At 41.4% G+C, this 17728-nt stretch overlaps 1 protein-coding gene across 3 annotated transcripts in view; it reads left to right on the top strand.

Annotated features, from left to right (window-relative positions):
• sema3fa (sema domain, immunoglobulin domain (Ig), short basic domain, secreted, (semaphorin) 3Fa) overlaps positions 1-17728 on the top strand; it is a 70997-nt gene that overhangs the window by 44285 nt on the left and 8984 nt on the right. For all 3 annotated transcript variants that reach the window (XM_049580296.1, XM_049580305.1, XM_049580288.1), the window contains exons 7-10: positions 1243-1336; positions 3975-4094; positions 6752-6891; positions 10361-10475. In XM_049580296.1, the coding sequence (XP_049436253.1) occupies positions 1243-1336; positions 3975-4094; positions 6752-6891; positions 10361-10475 (469 nt within the window). The remainder of the gene's footprint in view (positions 1-1242; positions 1337-3974; positions 4095-6751; positions 6892-10360; positions 10476-17728) is intronic.

The following is a 17728-nucleotide window of genomic DNA, read 5'->3' as shown; positions in this document are numbered from 1 at the left end:
TAATACATTTTTTTTTAATTCAACCCATATTAATTAAATGTTTTAACATTTTAATCCTCCGACTGCTGACTTTGTGTTGGCTCTCTTATATGCACCAGCTGCTATTTGAGAACCGCTTTAATCAGCTGCATTACTAATAGGCACATTAAAGTTGAAAATGTTCTGCTCAATGATATGAAAATAAGCGAAAAACATTTACTTAAACTGTATGTCCTGAATTACCTTAATTTATAGTACAATATCTTAGTTAAACATGCATGAAATTTCCCAAAATGAACACTATAAATGTGCTGCCTGACTGAATTATTTGAACAGCACATAGTTACCATAGGATTGGTGGTTGCAGGTCAGGCCACGGATCTTTTGGCAGCGGGTCGGGTCAAGTTGTGGAGCTAATTGGTCATGTGTGCAGGTGGCAGGGCATGTGTGGGTGTTAAAGATTAGACCCATGCAAGACTCTGATTTGGGGATGAAAATAACTGTTTTAGAAAAATACTTTAGATTTGAAACTAACTTTCTCAAGGCCTTAAGTCTGCAGATAGTAGCTATCAGTTCATCAGTAGCTATTATCACCTTGATTTATTGTTGTTTTCACATTGTAGAGCTTTTATCCTCACACATATTTCTGAGTCATCCTGTATCTTGTTACTGAAAAAATATGTCTAAGAACAAGATAAAAAAAATGGCTTTGGCATTACTCTGCTTTCCCTTACATATTTCCAACCTGTCAGAAATCATCAGTCGGCTTTGAAATACCCGACAAATCTCCATGTAGACACATACCCAGTGTTGACACAGATGTTCAAGATGTCCTCTTGCACTGTGGAATAATGAATTCTTGTTTGAGCCACTAACATCAGAAGCATGGTGGATGAGTTTTGGATTGCTCTCAGCATTTTCCTCCACCTCTCCATCTCACAGATAACTGGCTTTGTGTGCTTTTTGTTCCCCTCAGCAGATCCAGTAGTGCAGTGAGAGAGTCTGTTTTTCAGTGCCTGTAGGGTCACAGCTCGTCATTGTTACTGTATTTTTTTTTCTAAACTGATCACATTATTAGTTTGATGCAATTTTAAACTGCCTTTAACATCTAAGTATACCTCAAAGTGCCTTGCACATGCAGAGAATAACCTTCCGCCCACACAAGAAGTTTTTCCGTAAACACAATAAATCTTTTATTAAATGAGAACGGAAAACAGGGAAATTATCATTAAACATGCTTTTCCTAATTCTTTCCCGTTACAGGAATACATTTTCCGACTTGAACCTGGTAAAGTGGATTCTGGGAAAGGAAAATGTCCTTATGACCCCAAACTGAACAGCGTCTCCTCTTTGATCAGTAAGTCTCTGCTTGTTTTTCTTTTTTCCCTTCCTACGTGTACAGGCAGCTTTAAATAGCGATCTGTGGAAAACAAAGAAGTTCTGCAATATGTCTTTGGTTTTAGTCCGTGCATGCCTCCAAAGGATTGTTTGTAACCACATGAACTCTGTGAAACTCTACATTATTTCTTCAGTTTTTGATAGCATGTATTTAAAGAAAATCTCAGTTGGTTGTGATAGTATCTGCCCCTTTAAGATAAAAAAGCTTCTCTGATTATGGGTGATGATTTAACATTTTCTTACTGTGCATCAGATTGCAGCAATGTACAGTTTGGGGTTGCAACTAATTTCTTTATCAATTAAAGTGGAAATACACCAGGTTTTTTTTGCTTTGATTTATAATTATGAAGTAAATGTTGATTTCACAGTGTAATAGTTACAGAATAAATGGACCACTGGTGGCTAGATTGGTTCACTATGAGCCTCACATTCACTCAGCAATTCTGTCTATCACCGGGTGCGATCTCCGGGGAAAATAAAGGCTTGATTTTTGGCACAAAGGAAGTGCATCAACCATTGCTCAACCAAAACAGGAAGTTGACAGAGTTTTTAGTTTTTTCCCGGGGAGCCATCCCCAGTTATCCCCAGCTGGCGGATAATGAAACAACTAAAATAACTATGTAAAGTGTGGTAGTTGCTAGGCTCCGAGGAAAACTGAGTATGATCCGGTTGTCTTTGTGACAGCAGCACTAACAGTAATACCACTTGGTAATGTTCAAGTTGAAAAGTTGTCTGTTTCCACTTCAGTCTGCCCGATATTGTTGCTAATAATCATAATAATTTTCTATATGACATAAAAATAAATTGCCCTGTAACATTTTCTGAGCCAGAGGCAAGGTTTTTGAATCCCTCGTTTAGTTTGCTCAACAGTCCAAGAGCCCACATACAGCTACTTTACGATCATATGAGACAGAGGAAATCCGCAAATCCTCACATTTGGGAAGCTGCAACCATAAAATGTTTGGCATTTTGTGCTAATCGTCCCAGCTCAAGTACAGTTACAGTTTTATCAATACGTTCACTTGTTTCGTCAGACTGATGGCTGTGTGTGCTTCCGTGTCGGTGGGTGGTCTTTTGTTGTCAGCAGCTTACAGGTGGTCAGACATGGCTGCTGATCAGTGACCTCCTGTGCCCTGCGTGCACACGCATGTGAGTGTGTGAGAGACAAAGAGAGAGTCAGCTCCATTCCAGCTGATCTGGGCAAAACTGTAACACCAAGAAAATCAGCTACAGGTTGTCTTGCATAGCTGGCAGGGCAGAGACATACCACATGGAGGAATCTGGAATTCCCATGGTTTAGGCGTTACGCTTACTACTTTTCTTACCACCCAGGACCTTAAAATAAAACTACAGTAAATAGACAGTAGCCAGTCCGAGTTTTACTCATGTTGGGTGCACTGATTATTGTTGCAGTGACAGTTCTTTCAAGTTGAGACATGTAAATGCATTGAACATTTCGAACCCTTGAGGTTTCGAAGGGTACGATTATAGTACATGCATGTTCGACTGCCTGCCCCATAAGGCTTCTCTTAAATGCATTAGCAGTTGAATTTTATAGGTTTACATTGATAAAGATAAAATATTTATTTAAATGTATTGATTCAGCTTCCCACTTTTAGGTACGTGATGTTACAGATATGTCACTGACCAATAAACTGTCGTTCTTTGAGAGGCAAGTAGCAGACATAAAAGTTACCACCACAACCTGGTGCTGCATTCAGGTGGTGTCGAAATAATCTCAAAAAATGAGATTATGGCTTACCTGATCTGTTTCCTTTGCTCTTTTTTACCAATTTGCTATTTAATGCTCTAAGCAATACAATTTAGCACATTGTATTTGTAGCATCCATTTTTTTCCACGTTAAAATTTAAAACTCATGAACACACAAGTAGGAAGAACGACCATCTGAGGAGCACATAAATGCACCATTGGCCTTTGCTGATGGAGGTCTTGACTCCAGTCTGATTTAATCGCTTCTCATTCACTCACTGCAGCAGGCAGTGTGAGCAGTGCCCTGAGATAGCAGAGAGTGGGCGAGTGGGAAAAGTCAGGGATTCATGAGCACTACACGTTTGATAGGCTGACCCGGTACGACGCGAACACTACAAGGAGTGGTTCCATTTTGCCCGTCACAAGGGTTTACCTTTCTCATGTATGGAAAATGACTTTGATGAAATCGTGTAAATCCATCTGTGTTTTTGAATCTCACTGATTGGCCTAATGAGTGTGATGTAAGTATGATTGCGATGTGATTGTGAGGTCAGTGTTTTCAACCCAGATGTGACACTTCTGACACGACTAGACCGGGCTTGATGACATTTTTTAAGAATGATGTATTTTGGCGCTGTGCTGTGGTTTTTGAAAATTACAAAGACATTATAATCATCATGGAGAGTAAACACTGATGAATGTGAATGGCCACAGGTGCTGTACATGCCACTATTCTGATTTTGATGAACCCTAGATGACGCAGCTATGTATGAAGTTTCAATCAGACGTGGTGGAAGACAACGTGTTCTTTACTGTATCCTAAAGAATTTCATTGGTCATGACTTCACCTCTGCAACACCCTTCCTTCTTTCTCTGTGACTGACAGATGGAGAGCTGTACGCAGGAGTCTACATCGATTTCATGGGAACAGACTCTGCTATCTTCCGTACGCTGGGGAAGCAGACAGCCATGAGGACGGATCAGTACAACTCCAGATGGTTAAACGGTAATGTCTCGACTCACGGCTTGTTCTGCAGCCAGCATTATTTCTCTCACTCATCTCTTTCCAGACTGTTTTTAATTTATTCCTCAGCTCCTGAGGTACACTGCTGCACTGTTTCACGCAACTTCCCATATGTAGCTTAAACAGCGTTCTGCGTATCTTCTGTTCCTGGAGCTGTGTCATCTAGGAATGAGATTGTTGATCTTTCCAGCCTGCTACACATGACCACACGATCATTTGACTCGGAGCATAAAATGCACTACGCTAATTGTTGACTGCATGCCTGCAGAGCCTGACCACAAGGTCAGTAGTGTAGTAGCAGTGGGAAATTACTGGATGTCAATAATGAGTCAGAGTAGCCTCCGCTCTCTAATGAACCGTGATTGTCACAGCGATATAAATGCTGGTCGGGAGCTTTGGGTTGATGTTGCCAAATCAATCACGGCCTCCCCCAGCGTTGCTGGCTCCCAGATTTTCCTCTGACCCTGTTGCCCTGACAACAGTCCCCTGGTAGTGGTACGCTGAATCGGGACACCTGAGTCCTGCTAATCAGCCATGTGGAATCCCTCGGATATTCCCCCTCCCCCAATTACATGGCTCCTGGTTACCCCCCTTCCTCCTGGTTTTGTCTGTCCTCATTTGGGACCCTGGTCAGTCACAGTGGGGAGGGGCACCCAGCGGTGACCCAGTAAGTCAGCCAGTGGGAGCACGCTGTGATGCCATATTGAGCATTGTCACTAGGAAGAAATAAAGGCGTGGGTTTAGGACAGTCAGAGTGCTATTCTGGGCTACAGGCTGCGATTATTTAGGTTAGCAGTAATTACTCTCAAAAGACCTCTACCTCATCCAGTTTCTCTGTGAGCCCTCGCAGACTTCGGTCATACATACTGCGATGTGTTCTGTCATCAAGTTAGTGAAGGTGTTTGGCCCTGAGAGGCTAGACTGCGCTATGAAACAAGACTTAAGACCTCACTTGTTTCTGTGGATATGACTCCAAGTTTCCGACTGTGTAACCCATCTCAAAATATTTTTCTTCACGATCGACTGCTGTCATGGAAAGTTAAAGGTATACTGTGCAGAATTTTCCTAAAAAAATAGTCTTTTTCAAATGTAATCCCTCTCACTTGTCACTTATGACCCACAAGAAGTGTGCAACAGTGTATTTATCTGCAGAGACTCTCAACTCTTTTATGCTGTGTTCAGGACATTCCTGGGCACAGCATGCAGGTGAGGTCAGGACTTTATAAAAAGATAGAAACGTGCCAGACTGTAAGCAGCACGCATCCAAGAAGACACTATGAAAATCAGGGACGCAGTGCTTAAAAAACACACATATAGCAAGGCCAAACGCCAAGCAGACAGAGCTTGTTCCAAAACATGAGTGAATCAGGGGTTGGCTTTCACTTACTTTTGCTGGCGTGCTTACAAACAGTGACTGTTAATTCCTGCATAATATACCTTTAAAGCCATAGTTCTGGGGTGGAGTCAACGTCCCATGTACAAAAGCAGTGTCATTGCCGCAGCGGCTGTGGGCTCGATTCCAGCCTGCGGCCCTTTGCTGCATGTCATCCTCCCTCTCCCGGCCCCTTCCACGCTTGGGCTGTCCTCTCTAATAAAGACAAAAAGCCAAAAATCTTTAAAAAAAAACACACACACACACACACACACACACACACACACACACAAAAAAAAACAAAAAACGCAGTGGTTCTCAACCGGGGGTCCTTGAGGGAGTTCCAGGGGGTCCTCAGAAAAATGGGGATTCATTCACTATTTACTTTACTGTAGAACTGAGCCCATTATGAATAGCAGTCATAAGAATAATCACGTTTCACTCCCTTCACGGTTATCTCCTCAACTACATTTGTCGAATGTAGAAATCTGGTCTTAATCTTATTTAACAACCAAAATCCTGTCAAATGATGATCAATGATCAATTTGGGGTCTGTAATCTGATGTGTATCACATTTAGGGGACCTTGACACAAAAAAGGTTGAGAACCACAGCTTTAAAGGATAGGTTCACATTTTTTTCAAGTCTGTCTGAAAGCAGCAGTCACTGAAAAAGTTTTTCCTTGCTATAATCAATGTAAGTGATGGAGTGTAATACCCCTAATTCTGTGTAAAAATGCATATTACAGTTCAGTTAAAACTAACATCTGAGTCTGAGTTAGCCAGGTTAAACATACAAATGTATTCTTTTTACTGAAAAATGTCCTTTTCTGCCCCTGCACTGAGGCTCAGCGAGAAAACACAAAGAGGGAATTTGAACTATAAAGACTGTCACTTTGGAGGATATTCATCTCATGTGTCTGACACAGACTGCTGAAGCCTTATATTAGCTTTAACTGAGCTTCAGAGTAAACAAGGGAGTGGATTTTGTCCCCCGTAATTTAAAGTGAAGCATGTAAAGAAGGGATCTCTGAACCTGTGTACATCTGAGCATGTGAGCATTGTTTTCAAACAGACTTGAAAATATAAAACCATCCTTTTACATGATGATTAAAACAGGATAAAGCCTGAGGTTGATATGCACCGCTTTAAATACTTCAGTTGTTTAACACTTCTAATGTTATATTCACACCAAAGGCTCAGCTGGGGATCGTCACATCACGACAGGTCTGATTTATTTTTCTCCGTCTCTTCTTTTTCTTCCCACAGATCCCACATTCGTCCACGCACACCTCATCCCAGACAGTGCTGAAAAGAATGATGACAAGCTCTACTTCTTCTTCCGCGAAAAAGCCTCTGAGATGGGCCAGAGTCCCATGACCCAGTCCAGGATAGGGCGGATCTGCCTGGTGAGTTATCACACCACTCAGCAAACCTCATGTTGATCATCTCAACTGAAGGGTTTTTATGTCTCTGTAATGGTTAGTTATAGTCTGCTGCCTGTCTCTTAGTCTCTCAGAGGCCCATAAAAAACTTCCCCATGATCATCAGTAATTGCTGAGCATGGAACAGTAACGCACACCAATTACCAGTCAGAAAACTAAATCTTTGCCGTTTGCCTCAGCAGCTAAGTTTGGAAAGTGTCTCTATTTTTGTTCCTCCGCACGAAATGTTTGAGCGGCAGAGTTTACTTTAGTCCACATCTGTATACATGCATATACATCCATACAAAGCCAGAGCTGTGTTTACGCAGCTATGTAAGTGTGCCTCAGCTATGTGCTGCGGCCTGCAGTGTTGTTTTTCACTGAAGACGGACAGATAATGACACAGCGTCCAAAATGTTTCAACCATCTGGACTTTAGAAAAATGTCTCTCAAGACACTCTTGTGTTTGCAAGATGCATCCCTAAAGAACGTGATTTATTAGATATATATTGAATAACAGTCTACAGCTATGCTCGTGGCTCTATGAGGGTTTTTGTTTTGTGGCTCTGTGAGGTTGTACTTAGGCACAGCGGTGTCAGCATGCTCACAATAGAGAGGCGAAGTCCCTCCTCTTCCCATATCCCCCATGGGACCTTATTTCTGCAAAAATATGTACAGTACAGTAATCAGTGGCAAGAGACAAATAATTTGTTGATCCCATTTGAATTGTGCAATGAATTACACTAATGTCTGTGAATCCAAAACTTGATTTTGCAGCTCAAGAAAGTCACAGTTTGTCATAGGTTTGTCAGAGTACTATTTAGTTTGAAATATATCTCTCGACTCGCACAATATACGTCACCAACACCATCATGGCCGCTATCTTGGCAAAACTGTTGGAGGTGTTATATGCCGTGACTCGTTACCCTAACCCTAAGCCTAACCCTAACTCCTGCAGCAGTGAAGAAAAGAACAAGCAAGACCATTGCTTGTGTGAGCGCATCCCTGTATAGAACACACAGGCATTGTAGCTTCAGTGGGAGAGAAAGTTAGGACATCACTTCACTTGTATAGTCTTTCTAAGTACATTTTCACAGTCTTATACTTTGACAGTTTTACAACAAACTGCAACTTTCTTAACCTGCAAACTTAGATTTTAAATTGACAAACATCATATGTGTAATTCACAGCATAATTCAAATGGGATTATCGTACGTATTTTTTCCGAAATTAAGTCCCACGGTGGTCCAACGGAAGGGGAGGGGCTTTGTCTCTCTGTGACAATATGAGAGCATGAATCTTTTGCGCGTGAGCATGCCAATATTTTCAATTAACACTAAGTCCATCATATTTGTGGAATCTATTTTAATAACCACAGGTGTGGACTCAAGTGCTGCTCCCACCCTCTTGAACTCACTCCCTAAAGACATCAGAGACTCCCCCTCACCCTTCAAGAAAACCCTCAAAACACACCTTTTCAAAACTGGCTACAACCACTAAATTCAGTGTACTTCAGTGGACTGTTTCCCTCTCTACCTCTCCTATGGATTTTTCTTTTTATTGCTGTTGTTGTCAGGGTCAGAGTCAGACCTAAGTTTCAAATTTGATTAATTTAGACTCGACAAAATCAATAATGACAAATCAACTTGGACTTTGACACCAATAACTCGTGAATTCACTTAGACTTGAGCCTTTTGACTTGAAAATTCTTGATACCTCCCCCAACCCCAAATATTAAGAAAATAAGATAGGTTATTTAAAAAGTGTGCCACAATTTAATTAATTTCCCTTCATTTCCTCAGTCAACATTAACCCTATTCATTCCCAGCAAGTCTACACTTCCCCAGTCTGACTGTTTTTTTAACCAAACCGACAGCCTCCAGTGAAGTTGCAGGAGAGAACTAATGTTACATTACTGAGGGCCAGTTGGAAAAAATGACACCAAAAATATTTTTGTTCACATACAAAACTATGCAAACATGTGGGTCAAAAATTACAGACAGAGATGCAACAACTTCCAAAAAATGTGTAAATAAATACAAATGAATATACATTTTAAAAAGCATTCATGATTTTTGTAAATTAATTATACTTTTACTCTGTTTTAAAAAGGGCATTACATTTGTACTTGTTTAGAACAAGAAGCTCAAAGTTCATTACTTTGGACTTGGGTGCCAAGATTTAAGACGCTTGTGTCTTGCAAAACAATGACTTGGTCCCAACTCTGTGAATAAACCGTGAATATCTGTGCAAAATTTGTTGCCAATCCATCAAGTAGATATTGCAATATTTCACTGACAAAGCCAAAAGTTCTGAACTGCTGTTGGCGCTAGAGAATCACCGAAGTCATTTAAATTTATCCTTGAGGGAACTTTAGTGAATTTCATGGCAATCCATCAGACAGCTGTCAAGATATTTAGAGGGGCTTCATGCCAAATTCAGAACACATGAGTTGTTTTGACAGGGTTGTGAATTTGGAGGTGGCTGAGCCAGCAGCTAGCAGTAATGAGGCTAACTCCATAAACAGGGTTAAACATCAACAACAGCGCTAACAGAGCTAACAGTGTTAATCGGGGGGAACCAAAGGACAACGCTGTCCCAATATCAGTGGTGACCGGCGGCTGGTGAGCTAGCCAGTGGGATACACCCAGGGACTCACTAGCATTAGCATGCACACGTAATTGATCCGGTTTACCACAACAAACCACAGAGAAGCTCAGATTACAGCACAGAGAGGTTGTGTGACTTCATCCTCTGCTCAGGATGTTGTTACTCCACTGTATCTGTGTATCTGCTTTATTAATACTCTGAATGTACCTTTAACTCTGTACCACAAGATTCAACCTGCCAGTGGCAGTAGGAGAAAAGTCAAGGATCATTTAATTCAGTAGAGTTCATCCTCTGGTTGCCATGAATGTCTGCAGACAGCATCCAATAGTCGTTGAGATATTTCAGTCTGGACCAAAGCAGTGGACCAGCTGACCGACATCACCATCCTTGGAGCCATGCCACTATGAGGGCTAATAAAAACACTGTAAAACATATCTGTCTGTTTTTGGAATATATGAAAACATGTTATCCTTTTATACAAAGACCACACGAAACCTTTAAAACAGGATTCTTCCCTATTCTGTGTTACAGTAGGTACAGACAGACAATAAATGTACGTCCTCCAGCCCTGCAAATCATTTGGACTCTATAAAAACGTGTTGAGTTCCAGCCCATGAATCATTCCCCCAAGGCTTTGAATCTGTACCTCAGCAGTAGAAAGTTGGCTGACTTCCTGTGCAGATGGGCCAAGCTGAAGCACAGAGCTGATCTTTATTCATACAGGCCCAATAACAACAGAGTCGGTGCAGTTAGTTTGGACGGCTGTTTCAAACAGCTGTTAGTCAGACGTTGGTCAGACTCTTTCCGTAGAGGTGGCTGGATGACTACTGTCTTTTCCCTACAGAACGATGACGGTGGACACTGCTGTCTGGTCAACAAGTGGAGCACGTTCCTGAAAGCTCGGCTCATCTGCTCGGTACCTGGAGCTGACGGCATCGAGACACACTTTGATGAACTAAGTGAGTTTGAATTATTATTATTTCCCTGTTTAAGATTCTCCCTCCATCGCTTTCTTTCATCTCTTGACATTAATACGCCCTGTCCCCTCACCACCAGGTGTGTCCTGTGTCCAGCACCTGTTATCATTTAGTCAGTGTTCTTGATCTTAAACCAAACTAAACATCTTGAATACTTTTTACAGATCATATTCCACAACTCAGGGAACATATATTGCATCTGCTTAGAGCTGGTGTGAAGCACGTAATGAATACATGGCAGATGGAAAAGTGAGAATTGTTACGTGACCGTGTAACTACAACTCAAAACAAGGGTCTCCAGATGGACCTCTCGCTGACAGATTCAGTGTCAACAACTTTCTCATTTTCAGGGTTCTCTTCACATTTTGCCCCCCATTTGCTTTGCATACTTTCAACATGATGTACAGTTTTCAGGCCTTCAGCATTAGCGTCTACTCAGATTTTGCCGCAGTGTGTGAGCCAACAGCTCACTGCACTGGAGGGACACATACTCGACACACCAGCGTTTACAGCAGCATGTGTCTGTGTATGTGCAGCAACGCTGGGAAGAATCCCAGGGAAGCTGCAGCTTTAGATTAAAGTATCACTGACTCATACATGTTAAGCCTGACATGTCTATTCCTTTGAACATGGCTCCTGTAGGCCACATCCTGAAAGGTAACACCCTTACTGTAAGACGGTGATCCTTCTGCTTTCGAGCACCATCAACATGTTTTGCAGAGAATTTGTACTTAAAGAAAAAGAGATAGAAAAGCAACTACACACACGCATACAGAGTAATCAAAGTAATGAGCAGCTGGGATCAGGCCGACCTCCTGTGGATCATCCCGGCCTGTCCGTCATTCACATGACTGACAGGATTAACGAGGGATTTGTAGTATCCTTGAAATTATAATGACTGGTGGTATGAGCAGCAAATCTTTCACTACTTTCCACTTGTTTTTGCTCAATTTTAGTAGAAAACAGTGATCTCACTGGAAATAAAACACTCCAACACTTTACAATTCATTGTGGATTCAAGTGCAAGCTTTAATTTAATTTGAGCCATGTCACATTTCCTGAATCCAGCTGACAAGATGGACTCAAGTTAAACTCAAATTGATAATGCACAATCAAGTTTCAAGTCTTCTTTGAAGCACAGGCTACCTTCTGTGGAGCCTTCTGTGTGACATCATTGACAGGCAACAGTCATCTTTAAGCGCCCTGACTCACTGAGCTGACGGTTGGCCGTTGGTCAATGCCAGGTCGTTGGTGAGAGTCTGTCGCCATAGTTTTTCCGGTGTGTCCTGCATTGTTGGCACTATTCAGCCCTTGTCAGCTTTTTGCAGCTGATTCAGCAAGTTGACTTTGCGTCAGAGATGGCATAGCAGTGAATGACATCCTCTGATTGGCTGTTCAGCTCAGTGCATGAGAGGAGAAAGGAAGTGACAAAAGCAAATCGATTGCGAAAGTCAAGCGGGAGTGAGATTGAAACATACTAGTTATATACAGTAAGATTATGTTTGTAGCCATTATTGAGCTTTTTAGCTGAAATGATTCGTGTGTTGTTAATGTGATAACTGGCTAACTAGCATCTTGAGTTTGTCCTATCAGTCTTCCGGTTTCCCTTTTTGAATGAGACAGATGGTGCTTCTCAAAGTCAAAGATGCCTCCTTGGTAAGACGGGTCCTTCGGGTCAATTATGGCAAATCGTATGCAATGAATTGTGGGTACTTCATGTCCGCTGAGGATACACGCATGCATCCTTGAATATTCTCTGAAGGAAAGACTCAGTCCTCAGTAGAATTTCGAAAGATCCCTGACACTGGAACGGTCCTTTGAAAGGATTCGATGATGTAGCGTCTTTGAAATTCAGCCATTTAAGGATCCTTCCTTCCTCCCATGCAGGCGTAGAACATACGTACTAGCTTTTGGCTGTGGTGTTTGCGGTGTGTGCAGTGCAACATTTTTAGCTTCACAAATAGTCCGAGACACAGGCAACGTGAGATGACACAACAGTCAGCTTTCATCTCCACTAGTGTTTTGCTGTTGGTTTGGTGTGTCTGGGCCTTAATGCCACAGAGTACATTTCATGCCATGTAAAGAAGAAATTAATTTGAAAGAACTACAATGTAATGCAAATAAGGCATGGCATGATATGAAAATTCTATGTCATGATTATCTTGGCCAAATAATTGTGATTCACAATTAATATAGATTATTGTCCTTATAGTCTTCAAAGTATCTTAAAACTCTAAAAATGGCACTAAAACATAGTGGAATCACTTTACCTTACATTTCGTTAGGAAACAAACATTTGTCTTGCATCACAGACTGGACACACATCTCTCATAAGCATATGCTCCCCTTGCATGAATACAGGATAAATGAATCTAAAAAATGGAAACATTGTGAGTCTGTTTTTTCTTACTGATATTTACAGTGATTAGAATATTCATGATTATTCTGATAACTGAAATTCATCACGATCAACTTTATTTTTTATTGTGATCTGTGATAAATGAAGCTTCGCGTTACTTCATGCAGGACATGGACTGATTGGATCATTGCTCCTTATCAGTCACACACCAATCACAGCCCATTCTCACAACAAGGCAGGCCATTAAAATATGGCTTCCTAGTCACTGATCTGCTACACTAATGCTGCTACACACCACGGCTGCCGCCGCTGGCAAAACTTTACCTCCATCACGCCAGCCTCCACCTTTCTAATTCAAAGTCCTAACATGGCGTAAAGGTCAAAAAGGTATTTTATGTCTTGCTTGGGGCCACTCTTGTACACCTAGGGGGGTTTTCTGCATTGCCCTCCCTGTTTTGGTTTGGCATTCTGCTAGGCTGATCCAGGGAGACTCTTAAGAGTGGAGCCATCAGCTCCAAGCATAACTGTATTTGTCGCAATAAATGGTTAAAGCTATGATGAGAGTGTTCCTGACAAAATGTATATCATCCCATCCATAATGCAGATAGAAGTTTGTGTCATCTATCAAAATGTTTCGTGGCACTAAATGTCAGCCAAGTGTCTCAAAATGCATCTTAAATGAAGTGAAGAAATTGATCCTGTTCTTTTTTTACTTTAATTATCAAAGAATTAACGTAATGAAATGCATCATGTGACCTGTAGGATTTCATGTGTTTAGGTTGCACTTGAACACACCATAGAGACAGCTGATAGTCAGCAACATACATTTCATTTCTCTCTCAGTCATATTGCTTTTTTTCCATTCAGGTTTTCCCCACATATTGTGACAGTGTTGAATAATTCACCCAGTAACTGCACAGCACATCAAGCACAGCTATGAGCTGAATGTAGAGTAACATCTCTCATTCCTGCTGTGATGAGGCTTTGCCAGTTGCAAATGTGTGTTATGCATTAAGAGGACTCAGTGTCAGCGACAGAAAAGCGCTCCACCGTCAGCGTTGCTGCACTTTTAGTCGTCTATCCGCAGCACAGCAGGTCAGTTGTAGTCTCAGCGCAGACGAGCACTCACGGTGAGGTCATTGTGAGTCCTGAGGTGCAGCATAACATCCCACAGCTCTGTGGTCAGTCTTCCCACAACCACAGACAGTCTGGTAGAAATGTATTCTGTCTCCAGTCCTGCTGGTCCTGATGGAGCCCAGCAGAGGCATCAGGGTGGTTGTACGAGGACTCGGGGGAGAGAGTGAAGTAGATTCAGATGGCGAGGCTAACAGAAGAGAAGGCATTCAGTGTTGTGCCGAGGGAGAGGAGGAGTATAAAGACGGGAGGGGAAAGAGACACACAGACGCAAGAGAGATGAAAACGTCTGCCAGACAAAAACGAGAATGAATGTGTGGGCGATAAAGTTTTATTGCCTTTTCTGAGATGTAATTATGGAGCGAAACACTGTTTTTTTATTGAGTTATTTTTTATGTCACTGTAGTCCCCAAACCACTTTACTGTATGTGAAGACGTGGGTCCTTTCTGTTGCTGCTTTTTGTTTGTTTTTCAATTTCCTCTGTAATTATTCTAAGCGGACATTTCAACAGCATATTTTAGGTGCGCGTGCTTTAGAGTGCGTATCAAGGAGCTAATGACATACTATCTGACAGTCTCCCTTCCATCCAGTGACTCTTCACAGAGTGCATCACACACTTTCTCTTGTTTTTACTCTTCAAAAAAACACCCTTATTTATCCTGTCTCTTTGTGTTCTTGCTATGCTTACAGCACTCAGAGACGTTTCTCTGCTAATGTGACGCTGAGAGTGCCTCAAAGAGTCTTTCTGATCCGACACATCAGAAACAAAAGTTGCAGTGACGCAACTTGTTCTAGTTCTCTGCTGATTTATTTCTTTTCTCTTCCACATGCGCTCGCTCTGCAGCCAGGAGATCTGTCGAACTGGCGTCAGATGGGTTATGAATTTCTACTTTGTCTGCCAAAAGTTAATTTTTGCTTTAGTGTGCAGCCATTACCTGACATTTTCATACCATGGCATGTAAGGAGGTCTTTTTCTGAAATGATTTCAAACTCCTGATCAAAGGAGAATTTTTTTTGATTTTGCAACTTTGCAGATCCAGAATTGATGTTTTTACACAGGCTTTGTTTAATTCAAGCTTTCTGGTGTTTATTTTCGCACACTTGATAAGGCCAAGAGCACAAGGGTCAAACCATGTGTTGTTACATTGCATTCTCAATTCCACATGTGTTACTGTGGCTTAACATTTTGTTCTTTACATGCAGCTTCTCACATTCCTTCAGGTGATAATTGAAGGATAAATCTGTGCAGACTAGTGTTGCACGGTATACCGGTACTAAAATAGTACCGCAGTACTAGAGTATTCCAAACGGTACTATACTGCATTTGGAAAATACCGGTACTTTGAAATTGATTCAATTCATTAATTTAGTTAATTTATTTTACTCATTTATGCACACAAACGCCTTTCTTGTTCCTATTCGAGCACAGATTGCACAGTTGGTGTGTATGACAACACCTGTATCAACATTCGCAGCTGGCACATGTGAAAAAAGACAAGAGAAAGTCTGCCTCGCAAAGGGAGACAACACGAGACAACACAAACTTGGTGGGACATTTGAGTTACCAAACCATGACGTCCGTACCGAGGTACTTACCGAACCATGATTTTTTTGGGTACCGTTACAACCCTACCCTATTTATTGTTCTAAAGGTTTGTATCCAAAAGGACTTTTCCTTAGGAAAAGTACCGAAGAGTATCGAAAGTATCGAAATTCATATTGGTATTGGTACCGAAACAAAGATTTTGGTATCATGACAACACTAGTGCAGACAGTTCATGCTGACATGTGGCAGATTAATGTCTTGCTTCTGGCTGACAATGAAAAAGATCTCTGATTATAAAAGAGAGGATAGGTTTTAATGCCTCTTTATTATAATAGGTGTTTTCTAAAGATTTCTAATGTTGTCCTTGTCTTTTCAAGGCCATTTTTTTTCGTTTCCCATTCATGCACAGTGTTAAATGGACCTGTGCGTTCCTATGTGTTATTCTACTCTACCCGTCTCCTCTAAATTTATTCCAGTTTTCTTCCTTATTGTTTTTCCTTGCACTTTTCTCTCATTAAGCCATCAAGAGGATATGCAGGGTTCACAACTGCGTCACCCCCACAGTCATTGGATGCATATGGCTCCTATTAAAGTCATGTTTCACCAGAGATCTCTATTTCATTTATATTCCCCGCTGAGGCTCAGGATGTGTAGTTTCAGCATTGGAAGAGTTTGGATTCAGGATCTCATTTAGGTTCTGGTAACCGCAATTCATGAGGAAGTCTCCCTTAACTCCCCCTCCTAGGAAGTAAGAAGTCTCCATATGTCACAGTTACAATTACGCTGGGTTGGAACCAGGTGGAATCTGGGAACTAATAAAGCACTGGGATGATTTGATACATTAAGACACAGACACTAATATTTACTCAACGCACCTAGCGTTCTTTGTCGGACCATTTATCATGACATTTATTGTGCTTCTACAGAATGGCTGCATTTTTTCATCAGTGGTGCTATGTAACTGATAATATTTACTTATATTTATACTGCGCCACATTTACGTCACTACTTCACCACATTTCAAAGGGAAATATTGTACTTATTACTCCACTGCATTTATTTGACAGCTTTAGCTTTGCAGATCAAGATTTTACACACAATACACATTAAAATCTTGTTAAATATAATAGTATAGTTATAGTTGTATGGTTACAATTACACCAGTGGCTCCCAACCTGTTTTGCTTTGGCTCATCACATGATTTAGACATGTATCACAAAGTTATATTCCCTCCTAACTCTAAATAGTTTAATTTCAATAATTGTCCAAGGTCTAAAGTGGTCAAATTATTTAATATTTCCATAACCACCTATCGTGTTAGGGGTCGCGGGGGGGGGTGTAGCCTATCCCAGCTGACATTGGGCGAGAGGCGGGGTACACCCTGGACAGGTGGCCAGACTATCACAGGGCTGACACATAGAGACAGACAACCATTCATGCTCACATTCACACCTATGGGCAATTTAGGGTCTCCATTTTTTTCCGGAGTACCCGAGGTACCCGGAGAAAACAAGGGGAGAACATGCAAACTCCGCACAGAAGGGCTCCCCCACCCCGGGTTCAAACCCTCCACCTTGGGTTAGAATCAGGAGCCCTCTTGCTGTGCTAACCACTGTACCACTGTGCCACCTGAAAAAGAATAGACAAAAAGTCTAAAATATGAGCACAATTGTGAGGAAGAACTTTGTTTTTTATTTTTTGCCGCTCATTAATCATCTCTTGACCCTTCAGATTTATCTATCCTGACCCCGTGGTGGGGAACCACTTGACTAGATTAACTGTGAAGTTATTAAGAGTAGCTACAAATAACTACAACTGCACTGATGTCTAACAAAGTCTTATAGGGTAATGTTTCACAGAGGGCATTTTTCCGCAAAATTAGTATTTTTTACTTATGTACTTTTACTTAAAGGAATGCTTTACCCCCAGTGGACCATTTGTATATCAATTACTCACTTGTGTTACGGTGAATTCCTGGAAAAAAAAAACTGTTTTTCTTGCACGCCTTCAGTAAACTGGGGGTACAAAACCGGAGAAAACTCTTACTGAATTGAAGTCATTGGGGCCCACATTTAACAACAGGTAGACAAGCAGCTCCAGTGTTCAGTGAGGTAAAATTACATTTTTTGTTAATGGAGTCTGGCGCTGAAGAGAGTGTAGAAAAGTTTCACTTTCAGTTTAGTTTCCCGTCATAT

The sequence above is a fragment of the Epinephelus fuscoguttatus genome, linkage group LG1 (assembly GCF_011397635.1).
Source record: "Epinephelus fuscoguttatus linkage group LG1, E.fuscoguttatus.final_Chr_v1".
NCBI lineage: Eukaryota > Metazoa > Chordata > Actinopteri > Perciformes > Serranidae > Epinephelus > Epinephelus fuscoguttatus.
The sequence above is the reverse complement of the archived record's forward strand: the minus strand, read 5'-3'. Positions and strand labels throughout refer to the sequence as shown.